Source organism: Alligator mississippiensis, chromosome 1 (genome assembly GCF_030867095.1).
Source record: "Alligator mississippiensis isolate rAllMis1 chromosome 1, rAllMis1, whole genome shotgun sequence".
Lineage (NCBI taxonomy): Eukaryota > Metazoa > Chordata > Crocodylia > Alligatoridae > Alligator > Alligator mississippiensis.
The window spans coordinates 467149905-467176811 of NC_081824.1; the positions used below are offsets into that span (position 1 = coordinate 467149905).

At 52.7% G+C, this 26907-nt stretch overlaps 1 protein-coding gene across 2 annotated transcripts in view; it reads right to left on the reverse strand.

Moving 5' to 3' along the window:
• PLEKHB1 (pleckstrin homology domain containing B1) overlaps positions 1 to 26448 on the reverse strand; it is a 32476-nt gene extending 6028 nt beyond the window's left edge. Inside the window, exons 1-6 of one of the 2 annotated variants that reach the window (XM_019488346.2) lie at positions 26362 to 26448; positions 25388 to 25448; positions 23446 to 23598; positions 16704 to 16806; positions 10106 to 10145; positions 2402 to 2504 (exon numbers count right to left, since the gene is read on the reverse strand). In XM_019488346.2, the coding sequence (XP_019343891.1) occupies positions 2402 to 2504; positions 10106 to 10145; positions 16704 to 16806; positions 23446 to 23598; positions 25388 to 25424 (436 nt within the window). In that variant the 5' untranslated portion in view covers positions 25425 to 25448; positions 26362 to 26448. Of the gene's footprint in view, positions 1 to 2401; positions 2505 to 10105; positions 10146 to 16703; positions 16807 to 23445; positions 23599 to 25387; positions 25449 to 25675; positions 25904 to 26361 lie in introns of those variants that run through there. The other variant, XM_006259158.4, reaches the window with a different exon arrangement.
• Between the last annotated feature and the right edge of the window lie 459 nt (positions 26449 to 26907).

The window sequence follows — 26907 nt, forward strand, 5'->3', positions numbered from 1 at the left end:
CCATGTGGTGTTAGGACACATTTTTCTATGGGGGGGGCCTGTCTCCGTGATACCTTTTTTAAGACTAGAAGGGATCTAGTGTGATCTGGTCCGATGGGTACAGAAACGCGAAGTGACTTTACCAAGGTTGGCCATGGTTGAATGGTAAACCAGGATTATAACCCAGGTCCAGACTGTAGCTACATCATGGCCTCTCCAGGCTAGGCCAAGGGGAAGCTTTGGCTCTCTAGGAACCGAAGCCACAGTGCTCTGGCTGTAGGAACATTTATAAGCAGGCTAATAGGAGGGAAGAGACACTTATGTCTCTCCCTCAGGAGACGTTGCCCTGCATGGCTTTTGCGAAAATGGCTTTATGCGTGCAGGTTAATAACGGGGAATCTGGGGCCTTCTTCCAAAGTGCCTCAATAGGGCCCATTAGCCAAGAAGAATTCAGCTCTGCTGAGCCAGGCCTTGGGTCCAACCATCTGTGAAATCGCACAAAGGCGCCGTGTACCCGAGCCGCGGGTGCAGGGGGAACCAGAGCTCTCGGCAATGAGCTTGCACAGCCTCATGCGAGGCAAAGCCGGTGAGCTCTGGGCTTGAAGTTGTAGCAAAGGAAGTGCAGGTTGGATACCTGGCAATACTTTGCTGCAAGAATAGGGAGGCAGTGGAATAGACGTCCAGGGAAGGTGCGGGCTCTCCATCGCTGGGGGTGCTCAAGAAGAGGTTGGACAGACACTAGGTGTAGCGATGCCCATGTTTTACTATGGGGATTGGGCCATGCCCAGGGCTTTGCTGGTTGCTCCCATCCCCTTGTCTGCCGCATGTTAGGATGCTTTTAAACCTTCCTTGGAAGCACTGGGTGTTGGCTGCAGGCAGGCCAGGCTGTGCCAATGCTCCTGCTGGGACCAAACCCGGAGGCTCCTGGCTAGAGGGTCTTGCCCCTCCACTCAGGGTCAGACCGATGCCACATTTGGGGTCAGGAATGAATGTTCCCCTATTGTCATGTTGGTACAGACTGTGGGGGTTTTTGCCTTCCTCTGCAGTGTCTCAGTGCAGACCCTGTCTCCTACTCCGTCCCACAGGGATGCAAGAGCCATGTTTGCACATGTGCTGACCCCCAACAAGCGCCGGGGCAGGTCGGGATAGATTTGGCCATGCACAGGCCGAATCGCCACAGCCTGGCGCTGAGTTGCCATCAGCTGCAGTTCCGAAACGGTGCCGCCAGATGTCACCCCACCATCAGGGATGCGACCAGCTGAGCTGAGCACAGAGCACCAAGGGGCTTTGGCTCTTGTTAGATGCACGGCAAGGCTGGACCAGGACAGGGAGATGCCTCCTCCCATCCCTGGCCTCTGGTTGCTAGCCACAGACCCCTCTCATGACCTCGGTTCCTAAGCTCCTGGTCACTCAGCTGCTTGCCCATCCAGTGGCCTGTATGCAGCGAGTTGGCTGGGTCTCAGCCCAGCCTCAACCAGGCATCTGTCTGCATTGCAAAGCAGCGCCTCTGCAGGCACCTGCTAAGAGCTGGTCAGATTATGTGGAGCAAATGCCTCTTCCCTTCCTTCTAGGACAGGGGATGGGTTAGCGAGGGGTAACCCTGCACTCTTACTACCTCTTATGGCATGAAGAACCAGTTTTGGGCTTGACAGCTGTCGGTCTCTCTAGGTTCACTCTTAATATTTAGGCACCTCGCCACATATTAGATGCCTTAATCTGCAAAGGCATATAAAGGCCATATAAAAAATCATGTATAAAGTGGCATTAACACCACAAGGGGCCATCTGGTTGCCCATCTCCCAAAAGTCCAGTCCAGGACGTGTCAACACAGCAACCATCCAATTCCATAAAAGGCCCCAATCCCTTACAATGCAGGAACAGGTGAAAAGGGAATATTATGCTTTTCAAATGACTTGTGCAGGTAAATACCACCAGAAAGTGCCAGAGGGCTGCAGCAGTGACATACACTTGGGAGCAACGCTCTTGCTGATTTCTCGCTTTTCTCCAAATAAGAGGGATGTGGATTCTGTATAACCTAATCCTTTTTATCATGGTATCTGCAAGGGTATCACATAACAACGTGATCTTTTCTCTTTTCCTGGGTAAGCTCAGCCGGGGACTGAATTCAACCTTGTTGCAAAAATCAAGTCCCTTTCACTCCAGAGTGAATTGAGCATCCTCTCGGCTCCGGGAAAAGTGAGCAAAATCATCCCTCAGTTGGATGCAGCAACACTGCCTTCTAGAGATGGGAATTGGATCATGTAGCAGACGGACAGCAAGGGTGTCTGGGATCTGTTCCACATCCTCCATGTAAAGTCCAGCCTCCTAAGTCTTGCCCAGTAGCCAAAGCCCATCCCCCCACAAAATCTGGACCCCTAATGATCAAAGCCAGGGGGAGAAAGCTGTGCTGAAGCATACATACCGCCGTACTGGTGGCCATAATACCCAGATCTGATGTACATCGCCTGGTGGGAATCCAGGGGCACCGTCTGGTAATAGTCATCATAAGGGTCGTAGACGTGGACCTAGGAGGGAAGGACAGCACCGACATTGGGAATGACACCAAAGTCACTTCTTCTCCCAGCGCTCTGCCTTGGTTGGGCTGCCAGGGAGCCTTGATGCCTTTCCTGACGTGCCACTGCAGCAGGTTACATTAACTTAGAGTAACCAGTGACTCTAAGGTCCTTTCTTAGACCAGGCCTTGTGTGTGTAGCGCGTGCGCCCATGTGTGCATGCACACCCACCCCCCAGCACACAGCATCTGCATTGCTGGACTCCTCAGCTGGGTGCAGTTTAACTCCCACCCCAATTAGCCAGCCCGTGTTAACAGTGACCGTGAAGCACTTATTTCCTACGTTCTCGTGCACAGCCTGTCCTGGGAATTTGATTCCATTTCTTTACCGAGCTGCTTGTTTCTGGGGTGAGGCCTCTGGAGACCGTGGGACTGGCTTTTGAGCAACTCCCTGCTCTGCCCCTCCTATTACCATGTCTTTATCTGTCATTTTTAAGTCTGCTCAGGAAGCTTCTTAATGATCTGAGATCTTACCCCAATTTGAAATGGGTTTCCTGCCCCTGGAAACATTTCTGTCCTTTGTTGCACTAAAGCGCAGGTGTCCCTCCAAAAAAGGGCTTCTGGATCTGGTCCTATTTCCATTGAAACCAATGACACAATTCCCTGTTAGATTTACTGGGGGTAAGATCGGATCCCGAAGCAGCGAATGGGTGAAGGCATCACCCAAAAAACAGCAGCCAGAGGGGTCCTTGCTAGGTTACAACTGCAGGTGCAAGGGAACAGCCGCTCTCTGTTTCCAAGCTGCGGCAAAGCCGGCACCATAAGGCGGATAATCCACGTGTTCAATGTGCCGGGTACGAGCAGTGGGAATCGGGACACCTGGGTTCGATTCTGGCTGGGCTCACTGGGGTGTCTCCGTGCCCTGTCTGCTCGGTGGCTGGGGTCGGGGAAGGAGCGTCAGTCTGAGCTGGACAGATGTTGGGCCCGAAGGAATGAGGAGTGGAGCGAGGGGGCTGGGACAGAGCGTAACATTATGGCTGGTGTACCCATGGAATAAAGCACTGATGGGACCCTTGCCCTGTCTATGGACTGGTTGGGGTGCTAGCCTGTTTCTGATGCTGGCACGGTCCCTTTCTGGGCTGCACTTGCTAGAATTGCTCCCTTGGCTCAACGAGGTGGCTTAGCTAGAGCTGCAATGGGTTGGAGTGGAGTTGGCAGTCTGCACAGACACCCACTCAAGCCAAGGATGTAAAACCAGGACAGGACTAGAGGTCTGTGCCGATCTCCCATCACAGCTCTAATAGGGGCATGTGGTCAGAAGGGGGTGGCTTTTATCTGCCCAGATGGGTTCAACTTCTTCACAGCCCGTCATGTATTGCACCCTCTGAGACCCAACTGCACCTGCTCCCTGAGTCCTCTAAACTCATTGCACTAATGGAGCTCCTCCAAGCTTCTTCTAGCCTTTTGCTTAACACGCAGGCCACAGAGGCCCGTGACACTGTCTGAGGCCAGGTGTAGGACATGGAGCTCTCTCAACATGGTTATAGTCCCAACCTTAGCTTTCGCTGCAGTCTCTGTGTTGCTGTATGGGCAGGGGTGACCAACCTTTTCAACCAGATGAGCAATGGCAGGCTGGTCCACAGGCCAGATCCCATTCCTGGGCCTGATATGGTGCATGGAAATTTGGTGGTGGGGGAGCAGTGACAGTGCTAATTGCCGCTGCTCTCCTGCCACCAAATTCCCAAATCTGCGGGAAGCCCGGTGGGCTGGAGGATATGGCTCCCTGGGTTGCAGCTGGCCCACAGGCTGGGGCTGGAGCACCCCTGCTATACAGGAACATCCTACGCGTGCTGAACAAATGCACGTCCTATGCGGACCCCAGCACAGGGCTTGCTGGGATGTGCTGGCAATGGGGTAGGGCTAAAGCCTTTTGGGCTCCAGGCACTCTGGGCCAGCAGAACAACTCACAGGGGCCTGCTGAAACCCACCTCAACTTACAGCAGCCCCAAGGCTGCTCTACTTTGTGCTGAGGACCGGGCAGGGGCAGAACTGGGTTTGGAATAAGGGAGGGATAAACTGTGGTTTAAAAGCATTTGGGGGCCTTGCCCTCCTTGGTGCACATCTCTGAGTCGGGACCTTTGAATTCAGCCTGGCTTGGGAACGCTATGGCAGGCAGCCCCCCGAGTGCACTTCGACTGCCAGCATTTTGCTCCTGGCAGGGAGCTGCTGGTGGGGAATCAGACCCCCTTGCGGTGGAGACTGGGTCAAAAGTGAACCTGGGAAAACAGGCATGAGCAAAAGCTCTGTCCTTCCCCCCCCAGCCTTGGCAGGACCTTAATGATGGGTGTCAGGGGCTTGGCCACCTGCTTGTCAGACTGTAAGGACATGCGTTTCCCCCAGAACAACACATCTGCATGCTGCCGTACCTAGCGTGTTTTACACACGCGCTCTCAGGGGAACGCAAGACTCCTGCACCGCACAGCTTGGCGCTCTGCTCCAGGCTGGCCAGGCAAACAGACTCCATATCCACAGCTAAAAAAGCCTGGATGCCGGGCCCCAGTCCAACCAGGCTTTCAACCTCCCAGATGAGAGGTGCATCCAACGCTTCGTTATCTTGCCCGGCTGGAGGGAAACCAAATCACTTCACTCAGCCCAGCAGGACAGGGCCTAATTAGCTGCTTCGCATGTTAACGGGGCAGCTGAAAACTCGGCCTCTTGCTTGGCGCTAACTCGAAGAGGTCAGGGTGGACAAAGAGAGGCCGGAGGACGGGACGACGATTCAAACGGCTTGCATTTCTGCCCCCACCTCCTCCTCTCCACAAGATGAGCGGGCAGGAGCCAGAGGCACTGGGATGCCAGACGGGCTCTGACACGGAGCGGGAAGGGGCAAGGGCCAGCAGGAGAGAAGCAGAGCTTGGACTTTTCATCTCCGTGCTGCCTGCTGACCGTGCTGCATAAAGAGCCTCCAGCCCCGGCTGCTTTCTTTCTTTGCTTTGTACAGAGGCACAGCTGAGATGCACCCTCCAGCAGCCACAAAGCAAAGGACAGCTTACGACCTTCCTAGGGACGAGGGCACCTTCTCCAACTGGGCAGAGAATCCCCTCTCAGCGGGCTCCCCGGCCCCGATCCAGATCCCGAACCGGCTTCCCTCTCACAAGGCAGCGTGTGTGCAGGCCTGACCTTGAGAGCGCCGGAGAGGACTGCAAGGGCAGGGCTGGAGCGGCCACGCGAGGACAGTCCTTGCTTGCCGTCTGCCTCGCAGCCCCTTACACAGCATCAATCAAAATGCTTATCAACCTCCCAGCCCGCGCTGACTCCTTGCCCCAGTCGCCTGCGTGTCATAATCTCCTTCTCCCACTCCGCTCGCTCGATAGACAATTAGCGCTCCGGCGGCTCGGGGTCCAGGGCTGGCTCTCCATGCACAGCGAGACGGGGAGAGGGTAGGCAAATCCAAGGTTATCTGCCTCTCGTTCTTATTCACTTTAGATTTGCACCGCTCTTGCCTTCAACTTATCGCCATCACCCCGGCTCTGACATGCTCCGGCTTCCTTCTGGCTGGGTTTTGCACATGAGGCCGTCTCCCTTCCCAAGGGCAAGCCTGGGCATGGGCATAGTGAGGTGGGCTAGGGAGTAGGGAGCTCCTTGAGGAAGGGTGAGACCTCCAGGATGTGGTCAGGTTGGCTCAGATCCTTTTGGGTATTTGGGTGGCATCAGTGGGAGCTGTGTTTGCAGGAGATCCTGAGTGTGGGGCTGTCTTCCTGCCCCTCATCTGCACATCTCAGTGGGTTTCACTGGGTGGCATCCAGTGACTCCCTAGGTGCCTCTGTGGAGCAGGAGGTGCCAGCTGGAGCCCTCTGCTTGGTGTCTTCCCTTGGTTTTTAGCCTGTCTCCTTCACTCCGGTTCCTGCTCTGTTGTTCGTTGTCCCAAGAAATCTCTTGCACACCCAACAGCTTCCCTCCAGCTGTTGAGGGGCCTTGTAGTGCCTGGGGAGCCTCCGCCTGCTGTCACAGCACAGCAGAGAGGCCAGGCTGTGTCTGCAGACCCGGCCTGGCGCCCCTCTGCCTCGGTGCTGCAGCACAGGAAGAAGCGGTGGAGCTTACTGGGGCGATGAGAAATGCTACGGCAGATGGCTTGAGGCTTGTGTGCGGGTGTGGGTGCGGATCAGGGAGTTTCCTGCCAATGACTTGCCGCGCAGCCTTGGTCCAGTCACTTAATCCTCTCTATGCCTCATCTGTGAAGCAGAGAGCCCCGGCGGAGGTCCTGGTGAGGCGGGATTTGCCTGGCTGGGAAGGAGGTTGCAGAGATGTGCAGGAGAGCGGTTCTCTCTCTGCTGCTTCCTTGCCGTTGGGTGCGGTCGGGAGCATCTTCCTCCTTAGGAGACAACAGGAGACGAAGGGCCTGGCCTCCTCTGACAGCTCAGTACTAGCCGTGATCTGATGTGCTTGCCGGCATGCCCGGCTCCTACTAGGCAGACATAAGGAAGGAGGAATGCACAGCCCCGAGAAACGCGCTGTTGTCTCCTCCTAACCCCCGATTGCACTGCCCTGGGGCCGTAGGACAGAGCCAGGAGCCGGAGGCGCTGTGGCAGTAACGAGTGTCCCTAGGCAGCATGCTCTCCTTCCCACGGTAGAGTCTGTCCTCCACTGCACAGCAGGGGAAACTGAGCCACAGACGTGTGATGCCACGGGCAAAACCAGGACAAAGCACATGGTTCCTAATTCGTGGCCTCTTGCTCTGAACTCCCTCCTTCATTTCAGGTCTCCTGCCTCCTACCACCCTGCTCCCATTGCAAATATCAAGGGGTCTGCCTTCCTTGTGGACTTCAGACTCCTGCTCTTCCCAAAACTACCCCCTACCCCTGCAGCGTCCAGTTCCTCCTCCCCTGCCTTTCGTCAGAGCACAAACCTTTCCGCAATCCTCAGATGTGGTGTGACCCAGGGTCTCTTCTCCCCTCTTCCATTAACCTCTAAGATGCTATATCATGCACGTGGCATCTTCAGAAAGCCCCACCGGCACTGCTGCTCGCAGCTTGCATGAGAGACGGCACCCCTATTTTATAAAGGGGAAACTGAGCTACGGGAGGGAAAGGATCTGTCCAAGGTCCCAGAGCAAATATAAGGCAGAGGATAGAGAAAAATTCAAGCATTCCTACTTAAGTCTCCTTTGGGCTGGGGGCTGGACTCGATGATCTTCCGAGGTCCCTTCCAGCCCTAATGTCTATGAAATCTATGAAGTCCTTGCAGGATCAGGGCCCCACGCCCATCCGTGGCCCCTTTGATGCCCACGGTAAAGTTCCCATTTCCTGCCTAGTGCAGGGGGGCTGGACCCGATGAGCTTGCAAGGTCCCTTCCAGCCCCTTACAATCTGTGAATCTATGAGAGCTCCCATTCACAGATGAGCAGCAGGCAGCAGAGCTCAAATCCCGGCTCCACGGTTCTGTGCCAAATACTTACTCAATTTTTCTTCAGGCAAGGTGCACTGAGAGGACCCCAGGATATGGCCCACGGCCTTTTTCTCAGGTTAAAGAACCAGTTACGCTAGCTGCCAGGATCACACGACTTCCTTTTGCAAAGCCGGCGCTTAGACTTGCTTTCGCCAGTCCCTCGTGGCTTTGCAAAATCTACTGACAGCAGTGCAGCGCGTTCCCCGAACACCTCGGCCGAGTCCAGAGGAAGTGCATCCTATTTGCGTGTGTTTGCTCTTCCCCCGAACTCCCTTAGCTTTAGCTAGTGATTTGATTTTTTTGCAAAGCAGTTGTACAATAGGAGAAAGCAAGCAGAGCCCAGGAGGGTCCCCCGCACTCTGCTGCGTGCACTACAGAGCCCCCGCGGGAGGCAGGACGCGCAGGCACCAGCCCCCGCGTTCACAAAGGACCTTCTCCAATTTATTCTCCGGCGCAACAAGGAGGAGGCTGCCGCCGCTTCTTCGAGAGAAATCCATTTAGCGGGTTCATTTGGAGAGGTCAGCTCCAAAAGCCGCTGCTAATTCCATCCCCAATTAGCAGCTTTCGCTCCTCGGAGAAACGTGCCTTTCTGAATGGCTGTCAGGCCAGCGTTGCGAGACCACGCACGCTCTCCGTGCGCTCTTCACGGTGCTAGTCTCCCCCAGCAGTACCAGGCAGTCTTATTTTCCACTGGCACTTGACAAAGCAGAGGGCTGGAGCCGCCAAGCTTAACCGTGCCCCCCCCCACACATCTTTTCTCTTCCTAAAACTCGCCACAAACCGCCAGCTGAAGGGATGCAGCCTTGGCTTGCCTAATACTGCTTTAGCCTTTCCTGAGGCCCCCAGCAGCCTTCTCAGGTCACATCCTCCCTTCAGCTCCAGGCTTCGATCTGTTGAATTACTTCTCAGGCCAGCTCCCCACCAGACATTTTAGCAGGGCACGATGCTGCTAAAAGCTCCAGGGCATAGGCTTGCTACGCTGATAAAAGCTCAACTGCATAGACTCAAATTGTGGACAAAGTGCTTTTGCCATAGAGCTTATTTCTGGCTCTGAATCTGCCTGAACTGTACCAGAAAAAAAGCCTTTTCCCCCCCCTGCAGTATCAGCTGTATCTGCCTAAGGTTTGGCAGCATAACTAGAGCAGTGGAGGTGAAGCCCCAGCTGTCTCAGCCAGTGGTATTCAAACTGGGGCTACGCGGGGTTTTGCCTACATTTTAACGAGGGCGGTGGAGCTGATCGGTCAATGCGCAGTGAGCAATGGTGGATTTTGGTGAATGTGCAGAGATGCGCAGGTAAAAGGGTGCGTGGCCCCAAAAGCTTGAAAACTGCTGCAATAGCTGCTGCCTTGCAGATGGTGGTCTTCAGTGAAAGAGTCCGCAGGAGTGAGATCAGGCGTCCAGTGCCAGCAGCCCCCGAACTCGAGGGGAAATTCTTGTGCCCAGAAAAGCAGCAGCCCCCGTTGAGTCTCTTTGTGGTGGTAGTGGCAGAGAAAGCAACAGGGACTTCATTGCTTCCCCCACCAGTACTCCTAGTTAACAAATAATCAACTTCCCCTCCATGGAGATGAACACCCTTGGGGTCATCTCAGACTGACATGCCCCTTTAGTCAGCCATTCGAGTGGCAGTGTGGGGTAGTGGGAAGGGCACAGTCAGAAAAGACCTGGGTTCTCTTTCTGACCGTGTCCATGGACAAGTTGTTCCCTCCATGCTTTGGCTATTTAGGTTGTAAACTGTTTGGGGAAGGGCCTGTCTCTTATTGTGCAATGTAACGGTGAGCTATAGTGCATTTGCTATTCAGGGCCTGCTTTCAAGCCCACCTTGGAGATTCGTGTTGTCCGCAGTGGGCTGTAGATCAAGCCATCAACTGCCTCTGAATCCCATCATCTCTGCGGCTCTCCTTGAAAGGTCATCTCATTGCCCAGCATCTCTGTAGGACCGAGGGGTCTGGAGTGAAACAGAGGTTGCCCCCCACTCCCGGTGTGATTACAACCTCTAGCCATATTCTGGGGTTGTGTGATGCCTTTTCCATGCAGCCCACGACTGTGCATCTCTACGGAGCGCCTCTGCAGAGGGTGTGCAGGAGGGAGGGTGTGGGCAGAGGAGGGATGTGTCTATTTACAACATATAAAAAAGCAAAAGCCACGTGAAATGGAAGTAGGACCGACTCACCGGGGTGGCCTTTGCCTCCAGCACTGCCATCTTCCAAGCACTGTAAATAAAACAAAAAAAGGACAAGAATTTGTAAGGGAAAAAAGTGGCTTTAAAACAACCCAGAGCCAAAGCACCTTCTCAGGTCATCTCTCTGGTCTGTCTGCAAGGAGATTTGCTTAGTGAGCACTACAGCAACCAGGCTCTTTCTTGGGCAAAGGGGCAAGAACTTCCCACGGGCCCCCGAAGTCCCCCAGGGCCTGGGAGGAGACCCGGTGATCTTCGGAAAAGGTCCCGAGGTTGTGAGTCGGCCTCTGGCTCCTGCTTAAAGTGACGTGGTGGAAACTTGGGAGTTGGTCCCTGTGGGTCAAAGCAGGACCCAGTTTCCCAAACAAGAGTCTTTCTATTCCTGCAAACACCATTCAGAAGCTGGAAACCCAGCTGGGTTTTTTACACCCCAGACCCCTTGCCCACGATGATCTGCTAATGGCATCGGGCTGCTTTTGGTTGCTGAGATGAGGGTGGAAAACCAGACCCCAGCTTGGCCGCCAAGCTGTGCCAGCTCTTCTGAGCTGAAAGGACTCAAGGACTCTTGTGCTAATAAGATCAGGAGGTAAGAGTTAGGGCAGACAGGGAGCACGGCTCTTCAGGAAGGAGGTGCCACTTTTACTTCGCTGCGTGTCTGATCCTACCTGCCCTCCGAGGAAAGCGTTTGATCTCTGATACGAGTCCCAGATAAAAGAGCATCCCAGGATCTCTGCAGACAGGCTGAACTGAACGCAAAGCTATGGCTTTCGAAAGCGATGGTCCTGGCTGCTAGACTGCACAAGATGGTCCCTAATGCTCCCGTTATGAATCAGGATCTGAACCACCTCTTAAACCAGATCGCACCATGATCTCTGATCACCACGGGGCATACTTGGAGTAGAGGGCAACCTATGTCCCGAATTAGGGAAATAATAAGGGAGACCGATAGCCTGCTCATATGGATTAAGTGAGTACGACCTTGCTCCCACTTTATGGAGTTCGCTTCCTGCTTTGGGAGCTCATTTTAAGTTGGCCAAGTTCCCTGCGGGAGGTCAAACTAAATGGCTTTTCCAGCGGACCCATAGCTCTCTCTACAGGATTTATATGGCCCCATTTCTGCAGTCTCCGAGTGCCATAATCTCCACCATGAGAAAAGTCATATAACATCCCTATGAAGCAGGGTGCTATTATAGGCAAGGAAACAATGTGCAGAAAGGCTGAGCAATTTACCCAAGGCTTCACAGGATGGCCACGAGCCACCAATGCAATGCAAGTGAAAAAAAGCAAACATGATTTTTGGGTATATTAGGTGGTCATGTCGCTCCTATTTCACAGCCCTGTAGACAGGTTTTAACTCATTCCACAAGTTATATTTATTTTTGCTTCAATCTTAAATCGAATAATACAGCCCTAGGTCCCCAGCATTTTAGCAAAGCTTCTAGTTTATACTTACCTGGAGAAAAATGTGTTGTGTTATCTGTGACGATGCACCTCACCTTGTGCAGCCCCCTTTTCAAAATCCTAGATCTGCCCGGGGTGGTGACAAGGCAGGAGTAAGACCATTGTGTGAGGCATCGGGAAGACCCCATATAGCACACGACATGCAGGTCAAGTCACCAATGTTCAAAAAACCTCACCAATGTTCAAAAAAAAAAAAAAAAAGGATGAATTTAAACTGTACCAAGTTCAAAGAAGGGCCGCTAAGAATGGAGACGTTTTCTTCAAGATGAAAGGAGCTTGGCTTGTTTAGTTTAGCAAAACAGTCTGATAGGGAACCTGATCCCTCGTGATGAGAACATATGTAGGGTAACTATTAGGGAAGGTGAAAAAAACACACCCCAGGCACAAGGCCAAATAGCTGCAAACTAGCTATGGATCACGGTATGTTCTCGAATCTAGGACGACCCCAAATTTAAGACGACCTCCATCAATAATTAGATTGCATACATGGAAAATGTATCAATTTGTTAACATTCTCCATGAACAGACTGTAATGATTGGAGGGTTGTCTTCAGTCCATACCCCCGCACCGCTGCAGGGGGGCAGGTGGCATGGGGAGGTCAAGCAGGTCGTCTCCTGCTCATGTCTGCCCCCTGCCCCCTCTGCCCCCCGCTCTCCACTGTTTCTGCAGGGTGCAGCAACAGTGGGAGGATGGATGGGGGGAGGCAGGCAGCAGCTGCAACTGTGGCTCCAGCCACCTGCCCTCCCCTACTGCCCTCATACTTGATTCTAAGACTAGGAGCTCCCTCCATGTTAAATGTGGGGGGAGACCTCATCTTAGAATCGAGTAAATATTGTAATTTAAAAATAAATTCTTCAGATGTCTAAACTTATCTGAGAGGTAATGTTTTGGACTGATCTTCCAAACAAAGCTATAGGGCCAGGAACCTGCGTCGCTTTGAGACTGAAATGGAGATGCTTGTGGCAAGGGTGGTCGACCAGAGCAGGGGGTTGGGCACACCTCTCGGTGGCAGTGATGTGGAAGCAGTCTGCAGGCTAGGTGCAAAGCTAGTTCTTGCAGAGGAGAAAGCGACTGGTATTCCCCTCCCTTGTGGCTTTTGGTGGTTACCAGCTGGGGCCAGGAAGGATGCTTTCCCCCCTCACAAATGCAAATGGCTTTGGGAAAGGAGAATTGGGTTTTGGCCATGGCAAAGGCTGGGAGGTATTGATTGGGATGCACCGATGCTCCTGCCGGTACCAGAAAACTCACAGGTTCCTGGCTGTAGGGTTTGCTTTTCTATTGGGGTCATACCGCTCTCCAAATCTGGAGTCGGGAAGAAAACCAGCCTGTGGCAGAGTTGGGGGATCCATTCTGCATCTCCCACCTCCCATGGTAACCCCTGGTCCATCCTTCCTCTTGACACAGTGGAATTGGGGATTTGTAATGCTCCTGAAGTTATGGAGCCTCCTTTTCCTAGGCTTTCAGGACAGAAGGAGCCATCGGATCAGGCAGCCGGACATCTCCACATCGCAGGCCATTACATTGCACCCAGTTACCACTCTGCTGAGTCCAATTAATTGAGTCACATTAAAGGCTAAACGGTTGGGTGCCACCAGCAGAAGACAGGGGAGCCCCTTCCTTCCAGGCCCCAGGGATGACAATCCGCTGGACGAGGAGCAGGGGAAGACACAGCCACCAGGCATCTAAGAAAGCCACCTCTGGGCACTGCTCCACCCTCTCCTGCTATGATCCATGTTTCAGAGGAAGGCCGTGCCCTCCTAAATGCACGGGGCCAATTGCAGGCAGCACGGGGGTAAATTCCTTCCTGACCCCTGGAGGAACACGGCTGAAGCCAGAAGCATGAGATTTAATTGGTACTGACTGGGTGCATCTAGATGTGCAATTAATGCAAATTAACTCCAGTGTAGTTCGTGCCACATTGTATTGCTCCCAGGTACCACGTTTGTACATGTGCCTGCGAATGCAGTACATTGAGCCAGGTCGGAGCAGCCCTGGTTGGCGAAGGGCCTGGGGGTCAGCCTGCCAGCATGGAGCTACTCCAACCTAGCTCAGTGTGTTGCGGAGGGGTTGGCTGCGGCACAAGGACAGCTGGGGCAGCGTCTACACATGCAATGCAGTGGAGTAAATAACTCGCCGTACTTGTGTCTGGCAGTACTATCCTGCGGCGGAGTTAATTAGCTTACTCCGGCCTAACAGTACCGCACATGTAGACGGTGACACTTTACTGCAGAGCTAATTAGTCAGCTCCACAGTAAACATCTCATGTACAGTATTGCTAACTTGCATGATTTTGGCTGTTGGTCTGTGTTTCAGGAATGTGAAAACCATAGCTCTTTCTTTTATATAAATATATATAAGAAAGAGTTATGGTTTTCACGTTCCCAAAATGTAGACTTTAAGAGCAATGCCAAAAATTGTGAAAGTTGGCAATACTGCATGTAGACACGCTCGCTGAAACTAGCTTTTAGTTATCTGATGCCAAAGGACAAGACCCGTGGACAGCTACAACCATACCCTTCTGTGATGGCTTCAGAGTCAGGAAATAGTTTTGGCCAAAATGTTAGCCAGCAAAAGCCATGTGTAGGGACACAAGCAAATTTAGCAGGAGCCACCACTGCCCCACACCACTTAAATCAGGCTGCTCTGAGGTCTAAATGTGGGTTTAGGGGGCCATACTTTCAGGACCCAAGTCCTTTTTTGGCCTCCTCTGTAGGTATGCACCACCGGGCTGGCAAATGTTGGTGCTCACAGGAAAGGCAATGAAGCCGGGGTTGCCCTGACCTATCTCCAGACCCCAGCACCCAGCAGTGTTCCCCCTGCCCTTTGCTTGCTGGGATGGATTGATGCAGGTGCAAGCCAGGGTTACATTGCCATCACACTACTGGCTGTTGGCTGCATGCCCCGAGCCAGGTGTTTGCCATCCCTCCCTGCAAGTTGAATGCTCCCTGGCAGCCCCCGCTAAGCTCTATTTAATTCCTTGCTAGCACACCCTCGGGAGCCGCGTTGCAGTGAGTGACGTCTTCTGCTCATGTCTTGTCCGTGATTATCCCCTTTAAGAGGATGTAAATCCCTTCCCTTCTTACCTAGAAAAAAGGAAGGGGGAAAATGCACGCTGGCGGGGTCAGCTGCAGAGAGGGCGTAATTCAGCTGCAACACACGGGTGGCGTGGACCCGAGATGAATTTGTCCTTAGTGTATTTTAAATGGACATCAGCTATCTGAGCAGCATTATGCAGCGATGGGTAATAAGGCAGGAGCCAAGACATAGATGTGGCCCTAGAACGAATCCAATGGGACGCGCTTCACTGCGACTCACAGCTCAAGTTCACCAAACTACGACATTGCCCTCTCCCAGGAAGAAGGCTTGAATTGCTTGTTGTGACTTGAGATCTGGTAAAAGATCCTTCCCCCCTTGACGTTGGCTCGTATCAGGGCCGAGAGGAAAACCAGGGTCCATTTTTTGTGGTGGGGAATGGACAAAATGACTTTTTAATTTAATCTGCACGTTCATTTTCTTGACAAAACTAAATTTGGGTTTTAAATTTGGAGGGGCATTCTCCCCAGTGTAGGGTTGGGTTTTTTTATTTTTCCTCCTTTTCGGAGGAGACAAGTAAAAGTGTGGGGAAAGTAAAGAGGAAAGGCAAGCAATAAAAGCCCTTAACGAGTAAAAAGAAACCCAAACAGAATTTGTCATCTGAATTTTTCCATTAAGACCCCTTTCAGCCCAACACAAATCTTTCTGCCAACTTGTGTATATTGATTAAACAGTAGGGTTTTGATCTGCCTTTCAGAAGACCTTTCATTCTACTTTCATGCTTTAAGTGGCTCCTTTCTGCTCTAAATTACTTTAATTAAAACCCCAAACGGCCAGTAAGATTTTCCATCTCTCTCGGTGCCTTTGCTCCCAAAGTATTTTACAAATGACATTTCTGTACCAACAGTGATCTGCAGGGAGGAGGGTATGGGCCTGCATTGTAGCAGGAACGGAAAAGGGAGAAAAGAAAAAATTGATTGAAAAAAAGATACTGAAGCATACAAATCTTAGCACACAATCCCTGCTTGCATTGAGCCCCTCGAAAAGTCCACTTTGAAAGGCAGTCCTTCAGGCGAGGAGGACACCGGGTCCCACAATCTGGAGGACAGGATAACAAGATAACGAGGACAGCTGCGTGCACTGCCTTCCAGCTGAAAGGATGTAGCTAAGTGACTTGACTGAGGCCGTGAACCAAGCGTTCATTTTTGTCGCTGTTGGTTTCTGGGAAATTAGCAGCAGTCGAAATCTGCCCAAGAGAGGGACTGTCCAGGCATCCCAGCCTGCAGATACCCCCTCTCTCCTGCTCCCCATGCCTTCCCCAGGCTGGAGTCAACCAGGTCTGGAGAAAGGTGGGAGAGCAGCAAGGCACACCTGAAACCTAGGTTTTGACACATGCCAAGCATTGGCATTGGCAGCTTGGCACGTATCAAAACCTAGGGTTCAGCTTGCAGTCTTGCAGCAGCTGGTACCTAAATAGCAGCACACCTGAATAGACTCGAGGCATCCCTTGGCGAATGCCAGCTCTTATTCTTCTGTAGTCAAAAAAGTAGTGAAAACTACTACAGCAGTTTTTCTGTTGCAAAGACCTCAGAAACCTCAGAGCTGTGGGCTTCTATTTGAAAAAGCTGGATTTATCTTGTGAAACATGTTTGCACGCCTCCCGCAGCACTCTTGAAATGATCTCAAGGCACCCCAGGGTGCTGTGGCACCCTGGTTGAAGATCACTTTCCTGCAAGCCGCTAGGTAAAGAGAGAGCTGCAGGAAGCTGTGTCTGCAATCTCGTCTCTCTAAATGCCAGGCCAGGTCCCCTTTCTCTGTGTAGCAAAGCAAGGTCTGGCTGTCAGACCGGGGCACGTGCCTTGCTCTGTGTTTATAGCAAGCTCCATTAAAACAATGCGTGACTCCTATCCCCGGGGACCCTAATGGAAATGTGCTGTTTCTTTTGGGAGATGGAGTCTGTTGTAATATTTCAGTGGTGTTTATGCCTTTGGTAGGTTTTAGTTCCCTGGTCGTGAAACAGAGTTAAAACACCCAGGAGAAAGAGGAGGTGAGAGACGGGGCACCCCTGCTGCCCACGCAGCACCCACGGTCACTCACACAGCGTCATCCTCGCTCTCGGCGCACAGGGTCACTTTGGAGCCATCTCGCAGCATGATGACCATCAGGCAGTCGCGGCTCTTCCCTTCGGGGGGCTGCACGTCTAGAAGCCAAAGCACCAGCCGGTTAGAGGGGCAGCCAGCAATGTGGAGAGATGCAACAAAGCAAGCCTCAGCCCACCCGCTCCCCAGCCCGCCTGGAGCCTACCAGTGACACGGGCCCCCTGCGTGGTACGAGGGACTTGCTCTGTGCAGCACGGCCGTGGCCACCTGTACACAAGTCTTATGCTTGGAGGTTTGTCCTTTCTCCTCTTTGGGCTATCAGGGTCCCCTCCCTCCTGCTATCATTGCCTCCCGAAGACCTGTTCACCCCGCATCTCGCTACCATGACAAGCTATGACTTTGGCAGGGCTGATCTAGGAAGGGCCACCGGAGCAGCAGGTTTCAGAGATGATGCCCTGCAGAGACGGAGGAGGTGGTTAATGCTTTGCAGAGCTACAGATTCAGGCTCTCGGCAGGCCTCACCGTCATGGGGTGAGAGGCAGAGCCAGGATGCGAGTCCCAAGCCCTGGTTCCTAGCCACTGCACCGAGCTCAGCAAACCATGCACCCAGAATATCTCCTTCTCTCCCAACCCTGGCTGCTGGCTCGCCTCCTGCAGAAACAAAGCCTGGGGGCTCAGTGAGCAGAAGACAACATCCTGCAAGCCTCGCACAGTTTTCACTCCCAGCAAAAAGCAGCCAAGGAGCCACCGGATAGTATCTTGCCAGACTGGCACCAAGCCATGTTGGCAGCATAGTCCAGGAAGAGTCAGGCTGCTGCCACCTCTTCAGGGGTGTCCATCTGGCACATCCAAACCCAGGCATTCACAGGCTCCAAGAGGCCCTGGAAAGTCCTGGATTACCATTGGGACAAGAATCGCTTTGATGCTCCTGAACTTCCCTCCAGACCCAGGACAGGCCTAAAGCTTGAGATCTGGGCTCATCTGAAATTGTGCCTGATGGCTTTGTCAAAGGGGCCTTTCTCTTACCCTATGTGCCAAGGTACAGTCATGCCTGCTACTTTCCTCCTGCCTCCAGGTTTCCACCACAGAGGCGCTGGGAGTGGCAGACGCTTGCCAAGGAAGGAGACACAACGCAGAGAGAAACCACCTCTCTACTCCTGAAGGCTGCTCTGCAGCCACCAGTCCAGAGCCCCTGCAGCACAGGTACCCTGGGGAGCATGCAGGGGTGGGGGGAGAGGTCCAGGTCAGGGGAGCCCCTTTCCAGAGACAAGGCATCCTGCCTCCTAGACAGGCACGGCTCTCTGCTCTTTTCCCTGTGCTCTCAGAGGCTGATGGACAGAAGAGGGAGTTCCCCCTTGTACACACGCATGGAGCTGCACTTTGTGCTACTGCCCCATGCTCTAAAACCCTGCTGGGACTCATTACTGCTGAAGCACCTGGCAAGCAGCAGAAGAGCCCGCCCCATACCAGATGCCATCGGTTCAGCTCCACAATCTCCTCCTCTAAAGACAGATAAAATAAAAGGAACATGGAGAAATATTGCCAGGAGTCAGGTGGGCATCAGCAGCGCAGGGCACTGCTGCAGGAGGGAGCTTGCAGCAAGGGCTACTACTCACTGCTGGAGACTCCCCCAAGGGTAGAAGTCAGCGGGGTGCAGAGGCTGAAACCTCTAGTCACGTGCCGTGAACACAGCTTGTTTCCAAGAGTCCCAGCAATGTGCCTCAGCCTGGTTCTGTAGGGACCAGAGATAACCAAAGCACATGGAGACCAGTGCCCGCGGGGTCTGGGCAGAATCCCCCCATCCAGCACCTAACCACGGGGCTATTGTCCCGCTCCGTGCAACAGCCAAGAGCTGGGGATGGGTAAAGATTCAACAGTTTGGATCCTTATTGCCACCTAACAGATGATCCCTTGGAATGAGAAGCAGGGATCCTGATTTTCTGTTTAAAAACTGCAAATTCTCTGATTAAAACCCCCCAAATCCATGATTAAAATGCAACGCCACACTATATATATGTGTGTGTATGTATGTATATGTGTATGTATATATATATGTATATGTATATGTGTGTATATATGTATATATGTATGTGTGTGTCATGTATCAGTTGAACACAATGTTTTATTTATATAATTACAATTTTAAAGCTTTTTGGAAACCTACCAGTGCCTCAGTCACTATAGGGAAATACATTCTAACTACCTATAAATGTTGGTGTTTGATTTTGGATTTTTTATCATGGGAAATCAGGGCTCTCCCTGGCCCCTTCGCTCACCAGGACGCGGGCCCAGCTGCGGATGTCCCGTCCCAGCGCTTTGTGGCACTGAACAGCCCTGATATGCCGGTGTCCTGCCCCTGCCATTGCTCCTCACTCCCAAGCCACAGCCCCCACCCCCCCAGCCCTGCTGTGGGAGCAGCAGCCTAGCCACAGGAGGGATCGCACTTCTTAGGCACTTTCCTCTGTGAATCTTGAAGCAAATTTGCAAAGGTAAATGATGGACTCTCACACCCGACCTGTACAGGGCAGAGGTGCTTCTATTACTAGGCTACAGAAGGGGAGCTGAGGCCCTGGGGACTAAATGACTTGCTCAAGGTACAGCAGGAAGCCTGTGGCAGAATCCTTACAGCTCATCATCCTGAGGGTGCCCTGCATGCCGCTACCTGAAGCCAATGGGAAGATGCTGCAAGCAAAACGAGAGACTAATTGGGCTCCAGGGGTGCTGACTCCCAGTCCCCTGATCTAGCCCCTGGAGAAGGAAGAAGCCATCAACACTCCCTGAGAGAGAGCCCAAGTATGATTCAAGCGAGCAGTAGCACAGAGAACCAGAGTTTCAGAAGGATAACTTGCTGGGCTCTTCATTTTCACACTCCAGAGGTAAGCAGAAACGCTGGAGCCCCTGGGAGACAGCACTGTACAGTCCAGGCGGGTCAGCCGTCACCCCCCGGAGTGCCTTAGGAACGTGCACGAGCTCCAGGCAAGTACAGGCACAGTGAGACTAACCTGCTTGGCAAATACAGTCTTCCCCTTCCTGGACTATCTTGTGCCCTGGGAATTAGCTCTGTAAGTAGGTTGCTTATGAAAGTACTTCACTGCTCTTTAATATTCTCCTAGTCAATCAATGCCCACATTTCTATTATACAGCTCGCCACGGTGCCTGGGCGCTGCGTATTTGTAGCCACGATGGGAACTGTTAGACAGCGATCTCCTGGGCAAAGGTGTTGCGAGATGCTGAGCATTTGCCCTCCTTAACACTCACGGTATTAAGGAAGTGTACCAAAAGCATCAAGGGTCGCGAGGGATGGCCCGTGGAGAGGGGCACGGCAGCCAGGCCGGGTGCAGGCACCAGACGTCGTGCCTTTTTCTTTTTCTCTCTTTCAAGGTGGAATACCGCAATCCCCCTACTCACATTAGGCCTGAGGCTGACGTACCCCATGGGACAACTGTTGCTACTCAGCAGGTCCACCTGAGCATGGGTTCCTCATTTCTTCCCTTCCAGAGCCTGCGACCAGTGGTTTACAGTGATCAAATAGAGCACAAGTACTGCTTATATAGGTTCAACATATTAAAAGGGGAAAAAGCCTCAAAAGAGCATGCACGCTTGTCTCTTGAGTCCTTCCATCCCATGATGGTGACCTAAGCAGGCTCAACCACTTCAGACGTCCCACAATGGGCTCCTCTATCTAAGTCTCATTTCCACCTGGTCTCCCTAAATATCTCCCCCTTCCTCTGACACAGCATCGTACCTCTTCAAACCATGCTGGATTCTTTGTTCCCCTCTATTTATGATCCAAATCAATCTTGTAGACTGGTTGTAGACTAAAAATCAATAAAGCTGATGATCCTGCCCTTGTTCCCTACCAACTCATAAGTACTTGCCAAGAGATGGCTACCTGGAGCCATTTTTCTCCTTGCTGTTTCCCATTGAACCTTAAACCCATATAATCAGGCAGCAGACACACGGATAACCAGGCCAACGAACATCAGTTGCTAAAGGACCAAAAACATGGTCTGCACCCCTCAAAAACAGAGATCTAGCCTATATATTTGCATTAGCCAAGTACTAAAGAACAAGGAAGAAAATAATGAGGGGCCTCTTGAATCTGACTCTGCCCTACACAGTATCAACAACTTTCCCTAAAAAAAAAGCTTTTCATAACCATGCAATAGCCCTAACTTTGACCTGCAGATAGTTGGAAACCATTTTTAACATCTCTTTCAGTATTTTAATTTTATTGCTGTCTTTTCTCCCCAAAATGTCACGTAGCTTTGTTTGCAATGAATGTCAATAGGGAAATATCAGCGATTGTCAGCAGAAGTTTGGAGGATGCATTTACAACTGTGTCTTTGCCGCGGCCGTCATTTGTAAGCACATATACATATTGATTTTTCAGTGGCTCTGGTTTGGATCCATGTGGTGGAGTGGTTTGCATTACTGTAGGGTCTTGTGGCGCCAATTTAAGTAATGAGAAAATAAGGGTAGCTATGTTGGAATGGATGCACCCAATTTTGTCTAATCTTGGAAGCTAAGTAGGCCTGGACCTGAACAATACCTTGGATGGATGATCCCCTTAGAAACCCAGGTGCTGTAGATACCTGCCGAAGAATTGTGGTTGAACACTTGGAAAACATTAGATCATAGAAACTAAATCAGTGGCAAGACTTCACTTGGCCCCACTGTTGCTACTGAGCTGGAAGGAAGGGAAGAAGGGAAGGAGCAAGGGAGGGAAAATGGAGATACTGGGTGTGTCTATACAAGATGCTAAATGCGGAGTAGCCTGATTCTACTGCGCATTAGCATGTCAGCGCAAAAGCCGTGATAATGTGCTAATGTGCAGCAGAATTAGTCTACTGTGCATTAGCGTCACTAAATGGTGCGTGCTAGCACTACTGCGCAGTAGCACCAGTAACTGCACAGTGAGTTAGTACCTGTTATTCCAGGCACTAAACTTAATGTGCAGTAACTAAGGAGCATGAATGCATATGTAGAAGCGCCTGCTATTTAAGTGTATTTTAAGTTTTAAAGATAGACAGATGCATTACAGTCCAGCTTTGCTAACTGGGGCCACATGAGGTCTGCAAGGAGATTGAGTTCTGGAAGCAGGACAGGGAAACGACAAACGGTTGCGAGCAAAAAGATGACAAGAAACTTTAGGGAAGAAACAAAGTCAAGTTTCTCTTTTATGACCTATCACTCAAGCCCACTATGAAGTATATTTCTTAAATTAGGGCAGAGATCTTCTCCATTACTCAGAGTGATTCTTGCAGCTTTAAGGCCAACCTGAGGTTTTTTTCCAAGCCAAAAAGTTCAGTAAGAACAAAACCGGAGTTTTAAAATGGGATCTAACCACAGCCTGAGCTGCAGAAAGAAATCTGCTTCTCCATGGCAAAGTGCCTTGAGATCTGCAGAGGACCGTACAGAAACGCAGCATTCTTACTGCCACTCGAAGCCCAAGAAAGGGTCTTTGTACCATGCAAGCCGGTTCTGCTTGAGCTCTGTATCCCCTTTGTTTTGCTCATCAGAGGGAGAATACAACTGATGACTCAGGACTGTGGTACCACATATTGAATCATGTGAACCACAATACAATGGGAAGAGGCACTGTCTTTTCATCCAAGAGCAAACAGGATCCGCAGCCCCTGCAGAGTATGTTCAACTGCCCTGGACATGCTCTAGAAAAGCATTCATTATGCGGTCCTCTTATACGTACGCTCAGACACCTTTATTGATTCAAGTAGCATCTATTATCAACAAGGAGTTCAGGTCCCAAATCACTCATTATCGCCATCAACACAAGGACCAAGCGCCGCTTTGTGTACTTCGCAGGTGGAAACCCTCACCTCAAGACATAAACGGCATCTAATTTAGTCGTCAGGGTAACGAGCTTAGTGTCAATCCCTCCAGCAGACTAATCGCCACTGCATTTTCATAGCGTGAGTTTAGGGGACAACTGCGGTGTCAGTAAACATGGAGTTTTAGAGAAAAGAAAATGGATTGGGGGGGGGGGGGGGGACTGAGGTCCAAAACAGCAGCTTGGGTTTGATTGTGCTCTGCCAAGATCTGATACGTGGAACAGTTAACATTAGACAGCAACAAGCAACGGTGAAGTCCCATTTTTTGTTTCATGAAAGGCCTTTCCAGAAAAGAGGTGCAGGGAGGCAACCTGGCCTCACGCATCCAGAATGGTCCTTGCATCCCAAAGAGTACAAGGAGGCAAAGGCAGGCAGAGACTTATAGTTTCATAGTCATTAGGGACTGGAAGGGACCTCATCGGGTCCAGCCCCCCTGCATGTGGGCAGGAAAGACTGCTGGGATCAGATGTTCCCAGCAGGATGGGCGTCAAGACATTGAGAGAGAAATTTGGGTACTGGAGACAACACATAGCTGTCCCGTTTAAGACTCCAAAGTTTAGAAGTGCCCAAAGGACTCAGCTCCCCTGGGGTTGGGAGGGGCAGGAGGTTGTCATGGATTGGGAGCGAGGTGTCATGGCTCCGTGCCTCAGTTTCCCCACCTGTGCAATAGAGAATAATGGCATTTACGCCTTCTGTAAAGTGCCGTGTGACCCATGGAGGAGCTGAGCAGTGGTGCTGACTGAGGACCAGTCGGAAGTTCAGCCCTGGACTAGACCAAGTCCCCTGTGCTAGGAGTGATCCCACTCTACGCAGACAGCCGGCACACGTCGGACCCCGGGAGCCCCCGACAGAGTCCTAACAGTGTCAGCCCCGGAGGAGTCGGCTCACCTCTGCATTCACGGCCCATCTTGACGCCCCGGCAGTTGAACTTGATGTGGACCCTTCCCTCCATGTCCCGCTGGGTCTCGTCCTGGTAGTACACCAGGCTGCCATCCAGCCACAGGACAAACCAGTTCCTTTTCCAGCGCCGCAGAATGGAGCCTGAGGGGACAAGGAAGAAAGAGGGCAAAGGGAACATCAAAGCAGGCTCCTGCCAGCCAGCTTGTGGCATGCTCCCTCCCCTCGCCCCAGGGCTGCTGATGGGGCAATACAGCTGACCGCTGGCTCTCCCCACGCCTGCGGGCACCTGCCTTCCTGACACGCTGCTGGGCCGACCCCTCGCTGCCGGAGCCAGCTTTGCTGACATCAACTTCCAGCCATTCGATCTCCTCCTGCCTCTGGCTGCTAAATCAGAGCATCCCCCAGGACTGGGTATCATCATCTCGCCCTGTCAGGACTCAAATGTCTCCGGTTTGTCCTACAGGAGATGCACGGCACATGCCCAGGTGGGGAACGCGTCAAGCAGAGAGCAAGAACCGGCTGCAAAAGCCTTTGGTAGAACAGGCCCCGAGAGCTGCGCTGCAGGGTCAACACGAGCGCGTGATCTCGGCCCCGTCTCCCACTCCATTCCTTCGGGCGGCCGGTGTCCCAGCAGCAGAACAGGGGCTGAATTGTGCTTTGTCCCTGCCACCCCTCCCACAGCCCTGCCGCTGGCACAACCTACTCCCCGCTTTGCTCCACTTCAGCCCAAGACGCTGTGCGCCATCTCCTCCTCTGACCCCGGGGTGGAGGCCAGCATGGCAAGTGCCCGGCTGCAGAAGCAAGCAGCCCCTTCCTGGAGGAAATCAGTCATCCCCCTGCACCCATATGCTTCCCTTTACCTGGGAGTTTGCATCCTCCCCTTACCCTGCTCCCTTTACCTGGGTGTGTGTTTGCATCCTTTGCCTGGACTCTGTGGGGCTTGGGGACCCTTTCTGCCTCGACGGAGACCCCTGCTTCAGACCCCATTGTGCTTTGCATTCAGAGTCGTGGCTGACACTGGGCAGCACTAATGAAGAATACAACCTGCTCGGAAAGGTTGTGATTCACGCCCCCTCTCTTGTGCCTACACATCATAGGTGCAAAGAGAACGGGGCCCGGTGTTATAAAAATAACACCTCCGGAGGGAAGTCCAGAGGGTTTTACTTCAGGCCTGGAGGTGACAGCTTCAAAAATAAAACCTGTCACGAACAGACAGGCGCAACCTTCTCCCCCATGCTGGGGCTGCGTGGGATAGAAAAACTTCCCCTTGGAGTCAGCTGTGAATGCTCCTCCCGGGAGAGGAGTGCCCTACCCGAGCAGACTGACTTGGGTGAATACCCCTTCCCCAGGGCAAGCAAGGGGACAAGATGTGGCCTACAGATCATGGCCACCAGGTCCTGTCTGCCACATCCAGCACAGGACAGGAGGATGCCCTGGGCAGATGCTGCCCAAGGGATCGGCGCCAGGGCACTGCCATTCTCAGGAGCACAGCACAGAGCTGGGCTTCTCATCCTGGGTTTCCTCAAACAAAAATACCGCGGGGGATTTTCAAAGCCAGATGGCAGTGCCTGGCCCGACTCCTGAACCCCCCAGGCCACAGAATGACGCTCCGTAAATCACGGCTCAAGTCCCACGACTAGTGATTGCTTCAGAGTAAAGGGCTGCCCAAATCCACGGCTGCTTAGAGACCAGATTGGGCTCAAATGCACTAAAGGCCACTCCGGGCACGAAATCCTCCAGCCGAAGCCCGCCCGCCCTTGTTTTCGCTGGAGAAGTCGAAGCACTTGCAGTGCAGTCTGCCTGTTGTTTCGGCCGGCTGCCCAGCTCGTGCGACGTCAGACAGAAACCACGTTATCCTCTGCCATGTCCTAAGAATAAGACAACCCCATCCACCCCACCCTGCAGCCACAAAATTACAGCCTGCACTTACTCTGTCTCCAAAGCCAGCCGCTCTTCATCAAGGCCATGGCTCCAGAAGGACTTTCCAAAATCTAGGGAGGGAGGAACATCAAAGGCAGGGAGTTAAAACCAGCAGCCACAGAGGGGTCTGTCATCACTGCAAACACAGCCGCTTGCCCACCCCAGCTGCCCCCCTGAAACTTGGAAAAGCACGCAGAAAACAGGTCCCTTGGGCTCCAATCTGGATGCAACAGCTGTAGCTTTTCATCATCCGTGCAACGCGAGTGAAGGGAGAGAGAGGGAAAACAACTGCAAGTACCTTTTCCTTGCCCCCGCACCCTTAATCTTACTGCGATTTAGGGATTAGGCGCTAAACGGTGCCTATCAGCAGAGAAATCCAGAACATCCGTGAAGGCGCAGCCACGCGTCCCCGAACAGCCCGGTAACTTTCCATCGCAGCGTGGGCTTCGTTTTTCTCCGAAGGGAGGCAAACGGGCTCTTTCCACAACTTGGGTAAGAGCAGGAGCGAGGGGGGGATGCACCCTGGCCTTTGCACTCCTCATTAAGAAAGAGGGACGGTGGCTGGGGGTGATGTGCCACCAGGGGGGGGATGCACCCACGTGTGGAGGGGCAGGGCAGCAAAGCAGGCAGCAACCCTGACCCAGAGACACAATTGTGGACACAATCGTGCACACCCCCCACCAGGCTGTGCAGGAGCAGGGCTCTCTTGGCACGGCGACACAGTCACATGCACACGCAGGGTGCCAGAAACAGCCACTGCACCTGTCCCTGCCACATGCCCTGGCATCAGCAGCACCCCTCCGCCCATGCTTTGGCAAAGCAGCTGGAGGCTGGTGCTGGCAGTGCCAGTCCAGGGGCATGCAGCCCCCTCCTGCTGCCCCCCCAGCCCTCCTGCCAGCAAAGCAAACTCCCACCCTGCCCCTACCTCCAGGGGCTGCAGGGGAGCTGATGCTCCGCACCCCCCAGCACACCTGCATCCTTTACCTGGGAGTTTGCAGCAGCAGCCGGGAGCCCCGGCTCTGTGACGCCAGGGCCAGCCGAATAAACCCCTCCAGGCAGGCAGGAGCCTGCTCTCAGCCACCCCCCTCCTCCCCCCTGTGCAGCCCAGCACGCCGGGAGCTGTAGTTTGCAACCCCATGCCCCCCCCTGCACAGCCAGCCCTGCTCACACTACATCCCCCAGCATGCAAAGGAGATGCTCTGGAGCTAGTCCCTTCATTGCAAAAAAAAAAAAATTCCAATTATTTTGCAACTTGGATGTGCTCAGAACAGGGATTAAAAAAAAAAAAAAAAAAGCAGGTGGCTGGATCAGGGGTTAGGGGGCTCCCCCCCTCCTCCCCAGCTATTTGCTGGTTTGTTGCTTCGGGTTTTTTCTGCAAGATGGCACTGCGTGGCAAGCACAGGCTGGAGCAGGGTTATATAAATGCCTCCTGATCTGGTCATGTCTGGCAGGAGCCACTGGATGTCTCTGCGGTGGGACCCTTGCACAGACCCAGCAGGTTATTTTTAGTTGGGCTTCAGCTCCTCAGCA